At 41.7% G+C, this 19,942-nt stretch overlaps 1 protein-coding gene across 7 annotated transcripts in view; it reads right to left on the bottom strand.

Moving 5' to 3' along the window:
- PALM2AKAP2 (PALM2 and AKAP2 fusion) overlaps positions 1-19,942 on the bottom strand; it is a 268,357-nt gene that overhangs the window by 15,057 nt on the left and 233,358 nt on the right. For all 7 annotated transcript variants that reach the window (XM_033084949.2, XM_033084951.2, XM_033084950.1 and 4 more), the window contains one exon: positions 5,219-7,616. In XM_033084949.2, the coding sequence (XP_032940840.1) occupies positions 5,219-7,616 (2,398 nt within the window). The remainder of the gene's footprint in view (positions 1-5,218; positions 7,617-19,942) is intronic.

Genomic DNA, 19,942 nt, shown 5'->3' with positions numbered 1-19,942 from the left:
TTTTAGGAAACCAGTCTGTGCTGAAGTCAAGGGATTCCTGAAGTACATTAAAAAAAAAAGATCTCTCAAGTACTACAGAGCCTCATTACCACACCAGGTGAAACCTGGACTTCTTTGCTCTTCTTGAGCCCTAGGTGAGCAAACAGTGAATAAAGAACCTCTCAAAGATTCCCTCACTTCACAGACATCCTCCACTAGGGAGGGAGTAAGAAAGGAAATGGCAAATGATTTGGGTTAGTATGCTCTTAAGGCACTCCTGGAAGTATTCTGGGGATGACTGATGAGCACTCCAGAGGAATCCTTGGAGAAAATGATTGGTTTTCCTTCTTTCACACCAGTGCCTATAAAGGGGTAAGGAAACAGCATCTTCTGTAAACATTTCTGCTCTAATCTTTCTCAAAATTCTGATTTTAAAAGGGAGTTCATGCATATGTATTATATCTGATCCTTATTTTGTACATGCACACAAGGCATTAAAAATTTTGCAACGACCACAAAATATCTTGCCCCAAAGCTTCTGCTTGTCTTCCCACCACACAAACATATCCTCGGGCTATGACTGAACCTGAGAAGCTTCCCAAACATAGGTCTTTATTAGAGAAAGACCGAAGTGGAAAATAGTTTTGAGACTGAAGCATTTTGTCTGACAGAGGCTTAAGCTCCACAGCTGCCACTCAGGGTAAGAAAGTAGAGAGAAGAAAGAAAAGGCCAGCACACACACATCCCTCACAGTTTAGAGGTATCGGACTGCTTGCATCTCTAAGCTGCAACTTCTGCACGAGGCTTATGCCACCCTCTGAAATTCTCTTATTTAGTTCATCAGCTGAGGGCAACACAAGATGAGCATGGTGGGCAGTTCTCGCTTGTGCAAGTGTTTGAGTGCCTGCACATGAGCACAATGTGTCTGCTGCCTCACCTGGCAATACTTTGGTGAAAAGCACCAAAAAGGCAGATGTGGCAGCTTCCTAAACTATCTCTCAGGCAGCTTCTTCTGCTAGGTACTCGCTGTCCCTCATCATGAGACAGCAGATATTAACAAAGGATTTGGCTCCAGATGAAAAGCCTTCACTGAACCAAGACCTCTCCTGTAATGATTTTCACACCTCTTTTTGAGGAACAGAATTACTTACAGACAGGCACTATAGGAACTTAAATACAAGTCCTTCACAGTCAAAGTTACTTCTAATAAAAGGAGTAACAAAACCCATGAGAATTACATCACCATGCTTACGCTGGATTCCTCTCACGTCACACTCTCACCATCCTGCTCAAATAAAGCATCAGACCGCCCCAAATGTTTTGCCCAGGAGAAATGCTGTACCCACTGCACCTTGTTGGAGGAAACCACCGTCTTGCTGTGCAGCTGCTCACACCATGCCAACTGCAGCAGGAGCTGCAGCAAAACAACACAGGAAATGTTCAGGCTTAAATAGGGCTCCTCAAATACTTTGGAATCCATGAAGATTATCCATACAGCAATACACTGGCACTTTTTTGGTCTTTCTTGAGTTTGCTTATGCAGGAAGACCCAACTTCTTTGGGAAAAATTCGCATAGGCTCTTCACCTTTCCAGGAGAAGGTCTCAAGTGTACAATTTCCACTGAAATTACAGTAATTTCAAGATTATAAGCTGCACTGAGTATAAGCCACACTTCTGGGTTTCAGCAACTTTTTGTTTTTTGTCCATATATAAGCTGCACCTGATTATAAGCCACACATTACAATACAGAGTGTGATAAAAGGTATCTATTCTATCACCATCTGTTGAGGGTGGGAGCAGTGATCCTTATCTCAACGGCAGGTATTCTGCTAATGGGCCATCCATTGAAACCAGGCAGGGCATTGTTCTTTATCTTTTCACAACCCATCCTTCCTCCAGCGAGTCATTTTCTGCTAATGGCCAATTGAGTCCCACTGTGTGACTGATAAAATTACTGCATCCCATTGGAAGTTGCTCCAGCCAGGGGGAAGAGCCCAACATTTCTTACCAAGAGAAAACAGAGGTTTTGGGACACTAAGGGAACCCCTTTCTCCACTGGACTCCAGAGGAAAACTGGATTTCTCCACATCACCACTGGACCTCCGGAGGGAAACTGCACCTTCTGCAGGAGCACTGCTCCAACTGAATCACATCTGCCACTGCAGGAGAATGCAGCCATCATTTAATCAAACTGCGACCAACACCCTGCCTGATGGGGTGCCAGGTTGTACTCTGACTTTGTCAGGGTTTGGAGTTTGTTTCTTTGTAGTACTGTGTTTCTATTTTAATTTCCCTAGAAAAGAACTGTTATTCCTAATTCTCATATTTTTGCCTGAAAGCCCCTTGATTTCAAAATTAGAATAATTTGGAAGGAGGGGGTTTACACTCTCCATTTCAAAGAGAAGCTCCTGCCTTTCTCAGCAGACACCTGTCCTCCAAACTAAACCAACTACTTTTCATTCTTTGTCCATATATAAGCCGCACCTGATTATAAGCCGCACTTCGGGTCCGGACCAAAATTTTAGTCCAAATGGTGCAGCTTATAATCGTGAAATTACCGTACTTAGTATCTCAATTCAGTGATGTGAAATGGGTTACAAGGTTGCTTCAAAGCACCAATAAATAATTTTAAAGGATAATTGTTAATAGTACAGAAGTTAAACTGAGTGTTACCATCAGTTTTATGAAGGTTCAGGGTGAGCAAAGCCAGCCTGTTTGCTATCCAAAGTTTTTAGCAGTTACTGCACACATGTATCTACATGAATTGAGTTAATCTGCCACACTTCAATTAAATTAAATGCAGTTCACTGCAGCCCCTTTTCATGGCTTGTCTTTATGCTACCTATGTGAGTATCCACTGGGTTCAAAGCAGTGAAGGGGAAAGTGGTAATAAAATTCAGGGAACACCAGGAATCCTACCAAAGCTACTCTGCCCAGACCACCACCTAAAAACAGCCTGATTGTTAGGCCATTGCTAATTAAGTTTATTATTATTACATAATGATAATATAATATATATAATCATATATTTACTATAATATTATTATTATTGCCTTCTCAAAAGAGCATGCACTTCCACACTTAAGGATTAGAAACAGATTTTTCAAATTTATACTTGACCCCTTAATCCTTTTCTGCTGAAATATCCTGATGTAAGTGCCAATTCTGTCTTTGGAAAAGGCAATTTGCTGACAGAAATACCTCTGTTTCTTCCTTATTATTATTATCATTGGTAGTAGAATTACTATTATTTTTCTTTGTGAAACAAGATGTACATTCTGCAGTACCAGACATATCTACAGCATATTCCTAACTGGAATTGGAAGCGGTTTTTCTTTTCTGCTCTGTATGTCACCTCTGCCCTGTCTATCCTAACAGCCCAATGTTTGTGCCTCTACCAAATTACATTCTGCCTTTTTTTTAACAAATATTGAAAAAATCCTGTAACTATTAAAAGGGAAGGGGCTGCAGTCTTCATGGGATTACATGGTGTTCCTCCACTTTATTTCTAAGGATGTCTGCAGGCAAGAACAGCAATACAGCTGGCTAAAGAGACAGCAAGGAAGAGGTAAACTGAGGTTTACACACCTTGCAATGCTAAGGGTGCTGAGCTGACGTCCTGCAGCTGAGCTATGATGAGCACATCTGCTGTTCAGAAAATTCTTCTACCAAAAGTAGAACTAAGAGGAACTTTGGCAATGTTCTTTGTGGCTTTTTTTGATCAATGACATTCTTAAACACTTCCACATATTCATCTTTTCCTAGAAATTATATCTTTGCCTTGTCACTAGCTGCAAATTGCAGTAGCTTGAGTCATTGGCTAAGAGATCCCAATTTTCTTTATTGAACATATGGCAGTTGGACATTTAAAGGAAACTGTCTGGAATGATTCATAATAAACAGAAGTTTATAATTTTCTCTAGAATGTAATTTACAACAAACATTTTTACAGGCACAAAGTAAATGCCTTGTTGTGTAGAGAAAGCAGGAGTATGCTTTCTCTTTTCCCAGAAGCTCATTCCCAGAATACTTAAAACAAGCATTAGTGTCAGCAGCCCATCCAATATCACTTCTGAGTAAAACACAATCATTATCTGCCCCATTTTGAGCACTTTCAGCTACAGATGATGTTGTTTCTGAACAGTCATGAGCACACTTTTATGAAACAAGTCCTCCTATGATGTCTGTGGTGCCCTGTATCGCACATCTTGTCACACATTTCTCAGAACACCTCCGATTAGAGAGGATCCTTATGAAAAATGCTGTACTAGAGAAGTTATAACAACAACCCTTCAAAGAAAAGACTGATATTTACTAAGTTTTTTTTAAAAAATACATGTTAAGATCACCCTCTTAGCAGAAGAAACAAAAGGAAATATTCACTATTTATGTGCGCCATAAAACTCCAAGTTCACAATCATATTGAGTAGTGGGCTAAATCTACATCTTATTCAAGCTTACCATGACTTTCAAAGGAAAATGACTACCACTAGCTTGTATTTACACCAGTGGAAATAAAGACAGTATGTAAGTATTCTTGGTAAAATGAATAATTTTTCATGATGACCACTGTTAATAAACCTCATAGGCACTTGCAAAGCATATGCAGGTATATGCTTAATAAAAATCGCTAGACAGAAATAAGCCTAGTGTGTGTTTCTGGGCTTTTTCAATATGTATTTTTTCTGTATTATATTTAGAATATAAAAAAGCACATTAGGACCAAAACCTCAAAACAGGAAGCAAAACTCACAGAAAAAGAAATCTGATTCATACCCCAAAATCTGCACATCTCCAGTACTTTTGCACTTCTTTAATGATGTGCAAGAGAACAGGAAGCCTACTAAGAAAGGCCTTGGATGTTTGTCTTTCAAACAGCCACACAGCTGTAAAAACTGCTGCAGTGCCTCCTTGAGACGATCCTAAATTTCAGTGGGTGGTCTGAGCAGCACAGCGAGGGACATGTCACGCTATAGTGTGGCAGTGGGTGAATACAGAAGGGGGTTTAGCAAGGATGATCAGCATCTCTGCACTGTATTTATGATAATCCAGAACCTTCTGCAGGTGTGCTCACAGCCAGAAAATTAAGTTATCCCAGGCAGTTTCCAGGCAGATGAAGTCATCTGCCCTCCCACCCCCTGCAATAGAATGTTTTCATTTGAAAATGACATAAAATTAAACCATACCTGACCCTTCAGTCACATCTCACTTCTGCTCTCTGACACTTTGGGCTCTTACCTGGTGCAGTTTTGTAAGACACGGTTCTGGTGGGCATGGGTGGCGCACTCTTTGTAACAGGGCTTGGTGCCATTTGCAGACCCTGCCGCTGCCTCTTCAGCTCCTCTTCTCGCTCCTGGGCAGCTCTGATCTCTTCTTCTATCATTGACAAAGTCCGCTGTTTCCTTGACCGTAACTTGAAAGGGCCCACGGTCACTTCAGGTTCCTGAGTGGCCAGGATGGAGGCGGTGCTCCGAAGTTCCGCAGCCTCGGAATACTTGCTGAAATAGCTGACTTCATGCCTGTTTTCCTCCACAAGGAATGGCTGGCTAGCTGAGTACATGGGTGACTGCTGCAAACTCTTCCCTTCCCTGAGTCCTGAGTCTTCCTCTTTCGGAGTCTTTGGTATGGTGTCCCTTTTTTCTTGAACCGGTGAAGACACCTGGGGTGGCTCAAACATTGGGTTCTGATGTTTCTTGGAGGTTGGAGCTGGCCCAGTGCTGGCTGGCTGCTCTTTGGCTGAGACCTCTTTCTCTGCTGGGATTTCTTCCTCCTTGGGGTTTCCTTTGTCCACCTGTTCAGCTATGGCTTGTTGGATGGCGTTTTGAACCAGCAGGCCAGCGTGGTACTCCAGCTGGTCATCCATCAGCATGGAGTCTGCCAAGGCAGAAGAGGGTGAATCACAGCCTGGGTCACTGAAAGACTTGGAGATGCCTTCAGCCCTGCACTCTGCCGGAGTTTCGGCGTGCGGGGTCTGCGGCAGAGAGAAATCCGCTAGAGAACTTTCCTGCAGGGCGCTCATGGTCTCATTGGAGGCACCGCTGTCACTTATGTTATCCATGCTGAAGTCATTGGAAAGGGTCTCCAAGACAGTGGTATCCTGAGACCTGACAGACAAGTCATCCAAACCGGAGTCAAGTTCTTCTGGAGGCGAAGAGGCGCTGCCCGACTTTGGGAAGTGATCTAGAATTCCCTGTCCTTCATCCTTCACCATTGTGAAGACTGCCCTTGCACTCATGAATTCTCCATCCTCCGCCCACAGTTTTGAGGCTGGTCCAGCTCTGGGGCTGTCGCTGCAAGGTAACTCTCTCGCTGTATCAGCCGTAGTAGCCTGAGTGCTTTTGTCATCCTCTGAGCTGCACGAGACTTTCTGTGCTTTGACAACGGTGGCATTGTTACCCTCAAGCTGTCCAGTCTGCCCACACACAGAAACGGGTCTTGTCACAGAGGACATCGGCCTGTCCACGTACGGAGAATTGAGGCTTTTGTAGAAGGGTTTGATGGAGAACATTTTGGGTGTTCCTGACCGCCTTGGTGGGGCCTGACCCTGAGATGGACCTGAATGCTCCATCAGCTGGAACTGCTTCCTGGCAGCCGAGAAGTCAATTTGCTCTGTGACAATATCTTCTTTCTTTATATTGGCTGGCTCTGGGGATACAGAAGAGCAGCCAACCTGTTTGGGGGAAGCAGGTGCTGCACCTTGCTGCTGCTGCTGCCTCTCCTTGCGCTCCTTGTACTTCTTGTGAGACTCCAGATGCTCTTCATCCAGTTGATCCTCCAGGGGCTTCTCCTGAGGGGGGTTCCACCATTTCGCAGCAATGTTGGGGTTTTTCTTGACAGCCTGGCTTTTAATGAGTTCCCTTCTTTCTTTTTCAAGTTCCATCATTTCTTCCGATGGTCTTACTTTGCGGACTCTGTATTTTTCCTTCTCCTCCTCCTCCTCTTCGAAGAGCTTTGAGGGCTTTTTGTCTTCGTGGAAGGCTCGCAGTTCAAACTTTGCCTCTTTCTTAAGTGCTGTAAGTGTTGTTTCTCCATCCTTAGAGGATCTTCTAGAACTGTTTGAAGAAGTGGGACTTCCTGGCACCTTCAGACTCTCCCTAGTGTCTTCTTTCAGTCCACCCAAGGAATGGCCATTTGATTTCAGGTTCTCATCTATTGTATTTGCTTCACATGGCTCAACTTCCAAGGATGCCTGCTTGTCTGCTACATTTTCTTCCTTTTCACTGGATACTGACTCCTTATTGACATTAGCAGATGCTTCTGAACCATCCATAATGGAGACTGAACTTGGTTCAGGGGAGGATGTCCCATTAAATGTACTGTCTGCAGTAGAATCACAGCAATTTGCCTCTAGCACTTCATCTAGGTATCTGATCTCTTTAGCAACTTCACTGTCCAGAGATTCATGCCTGTCCCTAAGTCCATTTCGACTGGTAGCAGGGGAAAAGAAGTGGGTAGGATTGTCTATGGGATGTGGTGAAGCCACTGTGGTGATGCTTTTATGTTCAGAAACTGGAACTTCAATTTCCATTTTCTCTTCCTTTGTAGCAAGCACAGTAGCTGGCTCCAAGAAATTGGCACAGTTTTGGTCTCTGTTTTTTCTTAACCTGATGTCATCCTCAGGGATTCTGGAAGATTTCTAAAATAAAAGAGAGCAAAATTATGGAGTCATAAAAAAAGAACACCTAAGTTTTTGCAGCACAAACACCATCTAGAAAACAAATCCTAGCACTTCTTAAAGTTGAGATTAAAGCATTCCCTCAGAGCGTGGGAAAGCAAGGCAAGACATTAATACAAAAAAATAGGAAGTTACCATTCCATATGCTGGAAAAGGTACTAAAACAACTACAAACTTTCATTTAACAATCTCCCACTCACTTGCCATCCTCACTTTGTCATTAAATGTCACAGACATTTCATGCCTGTGTCTTAAGTCTGTGACTAGGAGTAAGTTTTGAATTTCTAAGTTAACAGCAACTTGGCAGTTTAGATTCCTCAAAGAATTGCACATGCAGTACACAACAGCTATCATCTTGGTACTCTAAAAATGCTTTACACAACTAAAGGAAATCTTATAATGCTTCCACTGACAAAAAGTATTACTGCTTGTGCTTCGCAGAAAGAGATGCTAATGTGCTGAAAGAATTGGTGATTCACACCAAGTTAGGAAAAATGATGTGGCAACGGTAGGGAATGTTCAATTCTCAGTGGCTCAATCCTGGTCAACAAACATGGAGTAGAATTACACAGTGCTGGAAAGACATGGTGTCTTTCTCCCTCCCACACGGAAACCCACACACAATTGCACTTGGGAGACAGGAAGCATCTGCAACTCCCATAGCATGAAGAACAAAAGGAGAGTGACAGGGACCACAGTCATGGTATCCTCCCTCCCACTTCTTTGGTCTTTATATACAGCAGACATACTGGATTCATGTTTCTCCTGATGTGTTGCCTCTGGTCACAAGGAGGTGATTGAAATGAGTGCTACTTACAATCATATATAGGCAGATTTTACTGGTCAAGCAGTCTAATGAACTTCCTGAGAGTAAAGTCTGAAGGAACTAATGATTTAGCTGGTAACATGTCAATTAACTTCTCAATAATTCTAGACTGCCAAAAGGCAAAAACAATCCAAACCGCCAAAAACAAAGAGGACATTTTGAACATGGTTCTTCAAAAAGCACTTCCTAACTTCCTAAATCATGAAAACCAAAAGTGATACATCATCCCCTTTGACTCACCTTTAAATACAGAAAGGTGAGATCAGAGGTCTCTGTCTTGCTTTCCGTGTGTGTTTCTATGTGTGAGGCATTGACTTTGAAAGCAAATGGCACTGATCTCAAACCCCATGAACTGAGTAGCTACCAACAAGACCACCATTGTCTAATAGTCACCCTGGCATGCTCTCCCTTATCCAGCATGCTATTAATACACACTGCAGCAGAAGATGATCAACAAGGAGCACAGTGGCATTTACCAGTGACCTGAACAATCACACTGTCACTGGATTTAGACAGGCAGTCAAATGCATTTGACATACCTCAAGGAATTACAGCCATTCACCCAGAAAAGCTCTTTCTAAAAACACTCTGAAGAGCTTCCTAATTATGTAGTTGTACATAGTTGAAGAAAATGCTGGCTTCAGCCATTATATATTTTCTTCCTAATTGTGTCTAAACATTGGAAAAGAATCTTTAAAAACAAACAATCTGCTTTTGTCTACATATTTTACTTGACAAACTTCACTGGTTTTACTTGCTTCACTTCTTCATTTTCTGTTGAACTTAGAAATATTCCAGCTGAAGTTTATAGCAGTTCTTTTCTTAAATGATATTGTATTTTTCATCATTTAAATATCAAAATGTGGCCAGTTTCCTCTTTAGTGCTGTTAATGATATATTCAAGAAATCAGATGCTCTGCAAATAAATACAGACTAAGTACAAAAAGTGCTTACTTTTTCAAGTAGGGAAAGAAAGAATCATGGATAAAGGCTTCTTTTAACCTGAAAGGGCAAGAATTGTTCTTGATTTGCTGTCAGGGCTCCACATACAGAACAGGTACTCAGATGACAGGATTTAAGACTGCAATACCTTTTTGATATTTGGGTTTACATTTTCCCTGCTTGACTTGCTTGTGCAAAAAGGAGTATGGTGGCACCTAGAGCAGTCTGCAAAGTGCAGGACTGACAGTTACCCCCTCTCACACTAACCATGGGTACGCAATTAAGCTCCTGCTAATAATTGCTTCTAATCTGACAGATCAAAGTCACTAGTGACATTGGTAGCTAACTATGTCCTCTGTAGCTACAAAAATGTATCTTGGATGGACACAAAACCAGTTAATGCAGATGTATTCTCCTGCCCCTGAAACATATCTCCCTGCAGAGCCAAACCAGAGCCAAAGGGTCCCTTGTTCCTGTGCTTCTTGTAGCTACACACCACAGAACTGGAAATATACCTGATTGTCCCAGAGACTGCATTCACCAAAGCACATCTATTTCCACCACTGCACTAATTGTGAACCACTTCCGTTCATGTCTTATTTCGATATTCAAGATCAGCAAGAGAACCGCAGGTGCAGTTTTTTGCCTAAATCTCTTAGCAAGTAAGAGCCCATCCAGCTGCAATCCATAACTCACACTTCAGGCACATGCATGTAACAGTCTAATCAGGGTGTGCATTTGTGACAGTGTGTAGTTCTGGAAGTGCATGTGTCCATGCAATTAGTGTGGGACATGTAATTACGTAGCAAAACAGACAATTATGCAGTAAAACCTATAAGGAAACGCTGCTTCTTATTGGAGGAGCCTTTCTGTGCCAGGGGTTATTAATCACTGAGCATGGAGAAGGACTCCCAGCATGGCAGAGAAGCCGGTGAGGATTGCTAGGAGAGTAAAAAAATGCATTTTAAAAAATCACCCATTTTTTTCCCTCAAAACATTTTGGCAGAGTCTGGGGACAACTTTGTGAGGTCATGGCAATGAAGATTATGCTTCAGACACTCCTGCGAGGAGCAGAAATCAATCTGCTGATGAATTACTTGAAAAAGAGAACTGAGATAGCTAAGGACAGAAGCAGATGGCAAAACAAAGCTTTTGAAGACAGTCCAGGCCACAGCACCTGCCCAGGATAACTGTCTGGGTGTGGGAAAATGGCACAGGCTGGGATGAGCCATCAAGGGTGGGAAGAGGTTTGGAGGAGGGGGGCAGTGGGACAGCACAGCCCCCAAGCCTCAGCTCTTTGGTGGGAGGATGTGAGCTTTCCAGGGGGTTGTTTTTGCTCCCCCTCCGTAAGCCCGCACCAGCAGCTTTGTATTTGTTGCCTGCAGGGAGAAGGCTTTTCAAAGCCTGCACCATCACAAAGACCTGTGAATGGGAAAAGGGCTGCATTCAAAACTAACCATAGTCAGCCATATGGCATTCACAGTGATGCCCTTAAACTGCTAAGACCCAGATTTTCCAGAAGTTGGTGTTACACTTACACAATCTCTGAAAGTGTGTTCATTTCCGTCTAAGTCAAGATGCAACAGGGCAATTAGTGTCACTTCTACAATGCTGCAGTACTTCAGTAAACTGCAGTTATTAGCAGCTTAGAAAATTATTAGCATATTTTCTCTTTGGCTGAATTCTTCATCTACAAAAGTGTAAGTGTTTGGGCAATCAGCTCTTTTAGAAGAAATGAAATGTGGGTGTGCTACTAGCAAGACCCAACTGCTGCCAGTGCCTTCCTTTGTTTGATGCAACAAAAAATGCCTATGGAAACAAGTGGGAGGCAATCCTTCAGAGTCAGATGAACATTCTTCTGAAGCATCAGTGGCAGTGGTGGGAAGGGAGAGGATTAAACAACTAAGAAGTTTCATGGTTTAAGAAAATCTGAAAGTTTTCTCATTGTGGGCTTCTACAATCACTCCAGCCGGGTTTCAAGACAGCTTTTGATGCTGTTGGTGTCCCGGCTTTGTTAGCATTGTCAACCTTGCATTTCTTCGGCCTTCATGCATATTCTTTTGGTGATGTCCTGTATGTACTTCATCTGCTCCTCCTCCTCCTGCTTCAGCACTGAACCAGTGTTTTGTTCCACCCTTCCACTTTTCAATCTGACTATTGAGCCCACCACGGCATCAAGCATTTTTAGTAGTAAAACCTCATTTGCAGATGATTTACTGGCTAATCCATAACTCCTCACTGAATGTCAGTCATCTTCTCCCTTTTCACTTACTGTCTTGGCCTGCCTCTCTGATTGTCTTATTTGCAATTAAGAAGGAAGCAAATGATGGATTTGTTAGGAGATTGACTTTGGCAAACCTTCAAGAGAGCAGCTGCTTTCATTCACCTCACTCTTTTGAAGAACACAGTCACCACCTGCATGACAGATGTAGCCAGTCTCAAACACTGCAAAGATAAAAAAGTCAACTGAACCTCTGTGGTTCCAGACAGACACCCTGTCCAGAGACAAAACTCCTAGCCAGAAGAGATATTTCTCCATGCTTGCAAGTGACAGCAAGTCTTTGCAGAACTCATTTTCTATAGAAGGATGGTAAGACCTGAGTGCAGCTCTTAATGAACCAGAAAAAGGTGAGAGCATCCATCCCTCACAGCTCAAGTTCCCCATCATACAACAGGTGCTCAGACAAGTGCCACCACTCCACCCCATCCCAACTGGGAATAAGCAGAAAATGCTGTCAGCCCAAAGCTCCTGTCTTACTGGCTCCTGCACTCCCTCCCTCCCTTAGCAGGGTCTCACAGGGCAGCTGCCACCTCATCCACCTCCAAAAATGTGGTGAACCCCCCTGGACACTGGAGGAAGAAGAATGTGCCAGTGGGAGCCTTTGCACAAAACCAGGCTCTTTCTTCCAGTCTGAAGATGTGGGCCAAATGTTTGTGTTTTGGAAACTTCCTATTTGGGTGATTCAAGAGAAAGCAGTAGCAGGGGAAAAAGGTTCAAAAAGATCCTAGAAATGTGGGTGGCAAGGGGTGAAGATGATGATGTGGAACTGAAGGAAAGAAAGTGTTTCTACTCACATTACCGACAGAAGCTATACTTTTTGATTAAAAAACCCAAATCAAAGCACAAAAAGACCCAAATCCAAACCCGAAGTGTTGTCTTCCTGCTCCCAGGCAAAAAGGTCTCCCTTTTTCATATACTATTTTATAATGACATCTAAAGATTTAAAAACACTAGGGGAGGTGTCATCCAAAAATTTTACAACCGATTAAATAAAATTCAAGTTTCAGGAAAAAAAATCCTCAAATCCTGTTGCCAAATTTTCAATTTAAGACATGTCGGGCACATGCTGACACTACCTTGAATAGTTCCATTTACAATCCTACACAAAAAAAAAAACCTGGCCTGTTTCAGTGCATTATACAGTGTCTTCAACACAAATACTGAAACAATATCTGGTTACTAAAATGTGTTAGTGTTGAGTGTCACAATGACATTCCCTGCAAGCAGCTCTCTATGCTCTTCTGTGACTTTTCTGAGGTAGCCAGACAGCACAATATTCTCTTTGTAAAATGCTGGTTTCTCTCCTAAACACTTAGAAATCACAAGAGTACATTCAAATGCAACAAAAATGCAATTTCATACTACCTCTCCCTAAGAAGCAGTGAGGGGCTCTTTAGCAATCCAGACAGTAGTAAGAGATGTGGGGATACAGTGCCAAAAGAAAGTGCTTACTGGAAGAGCTTGCTGTGTGACATTTTTACATGGCTTTCCTATTTCCTTTTTTCATGCTTTAACAAAAAACTTGTGATTGCATTCATTCAGAAAACATGTGAAAGGCTCTGCAATATTCTCCTCACTTCATCTGAGCCACAGGCTTCAGCTTCCCCATGTGATACATGATAAAACTCTTCTATCAAATCAAACTCCGATCTCCTTTTGCTGCTGTAAAAAATCAAAAAGGAACAAAAACGGCCCAAGAATTATGACTACTTTAATGATATGTGTGACAAAATATTTTAATGATGAGGACACACTCGCTTGATACTGTATTTTTCCATATGTGCCTCTGTAGCTCCAGTATTTTTTGTGCCCTCAATAACAAATAGGTGATTTTTTTTCCTGGGTAAGCCAGGATCCAAATTTCTAATAAATCTTACTGTTTCCTACTAATTCCAGGATACATAAATTGAAGAGGTACTCTCTTGATAGGAAACCAGCTGATCTTGTACACCAGTTATTTTCCCTTGCTTCCTAAAAACACAGATCTGGTCCCTCCATAAAAAATTTGCAACCTTAATAACTACATTTCAACTAGTGCTACAGCAACAAGAAAATCAAGTATCTTCCTTCTTTAATGCTTGTGCAGCTGTTGCAAAAAAGCAACAATAAAACACTGAGCTCTTTTTACAAAATATTTAACTCCTGCAAAGAGCTGTAACTGCACAAAGCACCTATATGGACAAAGTGATTTATACAGAAATTAATATTTAGAGACAAAAGGCTGCTAACTTTTGAGTGAAAAGAAATATCACCTCTGATAATAAAAAAACAATGCAGAGTTTATTAGAGCATGATGATTACAGAACTGGTAACAGAGCAACATATATTCAAGGGATGTAGATGCAGATACTACCCTGTGTGGAGCTGGTTAGCTTTGCTATGAAAGCTCTGTTCAGTTTTACATAATTAAGACGCAAATCTGAAATTACAGAAGTCTGTGATTCAATTCTCAGTAAGAAAGTGCAGCACTGTTTGGTACTGTCACACCCCATTTTCAATCAGGTGCATATAGGGAGAACCAGGAGCTTGAAGAACCCAAGAGATCAGTACATTGGTGATGATTTCAGGTGCCAGAACCTGCAATCAAAAGGCCATTCTCTTGTTCTCTGCACTGTTGGCTTCTTGAAATGTAGGTCAGCCTGAAAGTGCAACTGAATTAGAGCAGTAAATGTGTGCAAAAGAATGCATTTCATCCAGAGAAATGTGGTTTTATCATCACTCTCATCAGTTCAAATCCCACTTCTGATGCTCCTTTCACTTGTGAAATTATTTCCACTTCAATTTAAAATGCACCAGTAAGTACTATAATTTCTCATGCTGCTTCACTCAGTTTCCTAGGACAGAAAGGACAGCACAGTCTACGTGCAGGCATGGGAAACAACCAATGCCATGGAGGGACAGCACTGGACTCAAGGTCAATACAAACCATGTTACTGTGTTAACGAAGTGCACCAGCACAGATGGTTAGTACTTTTTAACTTCGTTACACATTTTTCCTACGGCTTATTTTCCCATGGATCTTCTCTAAAGTCAGCTTTTGCTGAAACAAGATTGAATTCCAACAGCTGGGATACTTGATTTAAAGACATTGTGGTGCTAAGTCACTTAAATTGGTAAATATGATCTTGTGAAGCCTCCAATGCTGCCTAAGGAAGCACAGTGGTCTGGTGGGGAAATAAAGAGTGTCCCATCCAACTAACACATAAGGAACATGGCACAGTTAGAAAACTGTCCACACCTGCCAGGCAATTCAATGTATGATAAAATCCTTAAGGAACAGAAGGAGAACTTCCTCTTCACAACTGAAGGTCACAGGTGAAGTCCTGTACCACTGCACTTACGGAGTCCATTTGGGTAAGGCTCCCCACTCAGCTGGTGGTGGAGGAGCTGAGCTAAGGGCTTGGCTATTTGGTAGCATTCTCTCACACTCAGCTTCTGGTTTAACGTCAAATGAAATAGGAGAAATCCCAGCTGAATAAGGAAAGAAAAGTGTTCAGTTTAACAGGAAGCCTAATACCAATACTGAGCTGAGCAGAACACGACTTCTGAAAGTATGCATGAAAAATCAGTTTCAGAAAATGCTGCAGTTGAAATCTGCCTTGCACATGTCGAGGATGGAACAATTGCACTGATAAAGCATGATCTAATCCCAGCGGGGAGGGGAAAGGACGCTAAACTAAGCCTTGCTCTTAATACTCTCTAACCCATCCAGATAATGTCAGCACAAGGAAAGAGTGACCTTTATGGTCGCTTGCACGAAAAAGAATAGAGACAAGGGGAAAATTCCTTAGTCCTTTCATCGGGGGCACAGGGTTCCTATTCCATCTAAAGAATGAATCTACAACTCTCCTATGTAAATGAGAGATCTCGAGAAAAATACTGGCATGTTAATCATTTTGGTGAATAAGAAAGGGACCTCCTGAGGAAGGAATTTGGGTTAGGCAGGGGCAGGAGGAAGGCAGTAAATGGAGACAAAAGGCCATGCAGTCCACTTGCTCTCTGAACAGATATTATGGTTGCTAGGAAAACCTGTTTAATAGATGTGAAGAACAGAGCAAACCTGCCTTAAACAAATAGGCTTTCTCAGATGTATTAGTGTTAAAGTCTTCTGAGGATACAGTCTTTCAACAGCTGGTACAATTCAGTAAATATTTCATAAATGGCAGTCTAACCTGCATTTTCTGAAAAAAGGTACATGATTTCTATGCTGGAGTTCTTTGACCACTTACTTTGAAGGGCAGTAGAGTAGGAATTGAATGCTTTAACTGAAACAACCACCTACAAACCCCTGCTAATAAAGACTAAGATTTTTCACTTTCAATTCTCTGTTTCACAAATGTTAACTGTTGGAGGTCATTCTGCTCTTAACTATTTCCCAAAGCCTAATTAATACTTCCTGCACTTCTGAAAGGCATGGCTGTTCAATACCTACTGGATTTTGCCAGGACTACTGCCACAGAAATTATGCTGGGCTAAAGGAACAAATTATGCTCAGAAATGTAAGGCCAAACATCTGTTTCTGTGACAGCTGAAGAAAGCTGAGAATTATTGTTGATGTTTTGTCTTTATCAGTAGGACTTGTTACAGCTGCTCTCATCCATTAGATTAAGACCCATCACAGCAAAATCTCCTTAAATGAAGGTATGCCTACGTAACTGTGCTTGGTGCAGTGTGTCTCACCCAGTGGTAGCCTGCTCTGCTGGGAGCACAAAGAACAGGGCAATGTTTATTCACTGCAAGCAGTGAGTCTTGGGAAGTCTTACAGTCTGAGGGCTTAACTAGCCAGCCAGTTTAAGCACTCTAGAGATTGGTTTCTTCCCAGTTTTTCAAGAAAATGGAATGATTTTAAAGCCAGAGATCTTTAAAAGTCTCTACTGAGAAAGAGTATGTAGTGGTTTAAAAAAGTCCTTTTTTAGAATTAGCTCTACACAAAATGAATTTTAGGCTGCTACCTCCAGACTCAGACAAAAGCCCATGACTGGAACATTATGAAAAGAAAAGTGAAAGGACAGAAAAAAAGGGTTATATAGCCTAGCAGTGGCTCAAAAATCACATTATATAAGTGGAGAGGGGGAAATATGATGGTGGTCCGAGGATACGACTGAAGTCTCTGCCATTAGCTGTATTACAGACACAAGTGGGAAGAGAAACCACTTCCAACAAGAGTGGCACATCAGTGGCACATCACGTCCCCTGCCTGAGTCACACCCTCCACCATGTCACCATGCCCAGCGTCCATCAGGGAACTACCACACAAAAATGCTTTCACTCCCAGTCCCTTTTTCTGGAAATAGAACATGGAGAAAACAGCATTTGGAGATTTTACACAAGAGCCAAAACCTTGTAACCCTAGCAGAGTGCAATTCAAAGGGTTCTTCCCTAAGGGCATGCATGTAATTTAATTTTCTGGATGGTGGATGTAGAAAAATCCCCCTTCAAAAGTACGCATCAACAAAATGAAACTCACTATCATTAAATGATGAATCCAGTGTTGGACTTTGACCCACCACTTCAGTGGACTTTGACTCACCATTTCAATAAATATCCAGCAAATAAGTAATATTTAACAGAAAGTCAGAATACAGAGTCTACAAAACATTTTTGCTAGTGAGAGGTCAAATGTGTAGTCTGTAAGAAGGAGGATGTTGCTAAATTCCCTACATGCCATTGCTGTCCCTAGGCTATAAATATGATGCACCACGTGAGTTTGGGGTTGTGAACAGTTAGCAACTTCATCTATGCTTTGCCCATAACAAAAATTATGCATTTCAGTCATCTCACTATCTCCAGTGGGAGAATATTTCATTGAAAGTGAGACTTGCATAGGATTTTTTTTTAATTCCTTATTTGGGAGAAGTTGAGAAATCCCTGGGACATCTCCTTTCAGCACCTACCACTTCCTGTCCCTCTGCCCCTGCTCCCCTCCCCTCTTCCAAGCAAAATTCATTACTCCTTCTTTTTCTACTGAAAAGGCACTGATTAAAATGACATACAGCATATCTGGACTACATTAGGATATCATTTGATTAAGGCATTCATTGCTTGCTCTTTCGGCACGTGGAGAATTAAGATAATGGTGAAGGAAAACTGTATTAACTGAACTGGCTATTCCAGCTCAAATTGCTCTGCTTTAAAATTCCTTTCAATTTCCCAGTCCTCATTTGGGGGTTCTTTTTTACCTAATTATAGAAAACTGAAACAGTGGTTAATTCATTTAATGTTGGCAAGATCACTAAAGCCAACTAAACTGTTACATTAAGAGTTGCTGCATTTCTCAGACAATTTGCTATTTGATAGGAAATGCTTGCTTGGAGCTATTTTAAACAGTCATAAAAAGGTTCAGAATTAAACAGAAAGCAGCACCTTGCATTTCTGTAGAAACACAAGTTCGACACATTCCAGATCAAATTGCCTTAAAGGGGAAAGACCAGACCTTCTCAAAAGAGCATTGTTTATTAGCATTTTACACAAGCAATAGCTTAGTTTTCAGTATCTGAACTGACTGCATGGGACTTCAGCTATGGAGTCTGTACCTGAAAGCCAAAGCACAGGCTAGTAGGAGATAGCAAGTCATGTTGGCTTCCAGGTACTTTCCCCTAAAATACACTTCCTCATTTCTCAGGAGTTAAAGAATGTGGTATCCTGGTGCATGCACAGAGGTATCACCTGGGTGCCACAGCACGCATCAAATGCCATAAAACCCAGGAATGCCTTGCTGCTCACTGTGACAGCTCACAGTACTACACTTAATTTCCTCCAGTATTAAGCAACTAAAAGATGAAGCTGAACAGACACCCTGAAAGCCTCTTTATGAACTGCATTTGCTTTAGTGTCAGGAAGAGTAACACACCCAACTAGTGGGAAACATAGCCCTTCACAGCAACTAAAAACTCAGCCAGAAGACTTTCCAAGTGCTGTCTGAAGATTGTAGACGCTGAATGTGCTGTGTGGTTTTCCTAGCTATCATGTGCACAGGATATACAAAAGTATATTTTCTCTTTAGAATCAGTATTCTCCTGTATTGCATCTAGTAGAAAGTTGCAAATTTCACTACTGCTCACAATGAACAAACCACTAGAGTGCAAAGAATTCCACAAGTATCACCTAAAAAATACTCTCAGGAGTATTTTAAATACTCCTCTCAGTAGAGAAAGATAAAAACTAAATATGATAGACTATGTGCAGCATAGTCTTTCTCTCTGTTTTGGCAAACTCTGAAGCAAACCCCAACAAGTTTTTTTCCATAAAGGCCTTAGCTTTTTTTTGGCTTGTTAAATCAAATTCCTTCCCCAGCTCATTACAGTACTGTTATGTCACAGGCTAAGGGAGACTTGGATTGAAAAAAAAAAAAAAGCAGCCCATACCCTCAGACCATTCACACAAAGAGTCTCTTTTAGAAGGAAAATGCCAGTTCACACGACTTCGAAAGAGCATGACTTCACTTAACCTGTAAGGGAGCCACCTCCTTAGAGATATTTTCAAAAGCACTGTGTTGGCAACAGACCTGTTTTCAGCTAACATAAACCGGAGTTTACTGTTGTACTGTTGTAGGTTTTTTGTGATTAGGTTTGTTTGGATTTTTTTTTTTGGGGGGGAGAGGTTTTTTTTTGGGGGGGGGGGTGTTTTGGGTGTTTTTTTTTGGTTTGGGGTATTTTTTGTTTGTTTTTGTTTTGTTTTGGTTCTTTCTGTTTGTTTGTCTGTTTTGTTTTGTTTTGTTTTTTTAATTTGGGTTTTGTTTGGGTGGAGGGGGGAGGGCTGGAAGGGGTCTGGTAGGGAGAGCCCAACCCACCAACACAGAATATGGCTGGCTTAGGAGGAAGAAGCAGTAATTACATGAGAGGCTGCTGTGAAAGACACAAGCTCCAAATGGTAATTAGCAGTAATTTTTACCTATCAGAAAACAAAAAAAGGCTTGACTATATTCTTTCCACAGGAGAGGCTGAAATGTTAACTCAAGTGCTTAGGCCACCTTAGGTAAGCGTTTTCAGAGGACTCAGGTCAGGGTAGGGGTGCACAGCTTGTACGGAAAGTACCAGCCACATGGAAAACAACTGGATGCAAGGAGTGTAAAAAAATCCCCAAAACACAAACAAACAAACAAAAAACCCCACCCAAATTTAGAAGGGTGCAAATAGGCAGCACTTTTCTACAGCACAGTACCTGTTCATTATTGCTGCCTGTGGGCTAGTGACATTTGAGCACCCTTGGATTAAGTTTCCTGGAGGCTTGATAGTTTAA

The sequence above is a fragment of the Catharus ustulatus genome, chromosome Z (assembly GCF_009819885.2).
Source record: "Catharus ustulatus isolate bCatUst1 chromosome Z, bCatUst1.pri.v2, whole genome shotgun sequence".
Classification (NCBI taxonomy): Eukaryota; Metazoa; Chordata; class Aves; order Passeriformes; family Turdidae; genus Catharus; species Catharus ustulatus.
This window is presented reverse-complemented; position numbering and strand designations above follow the sequence as displayed.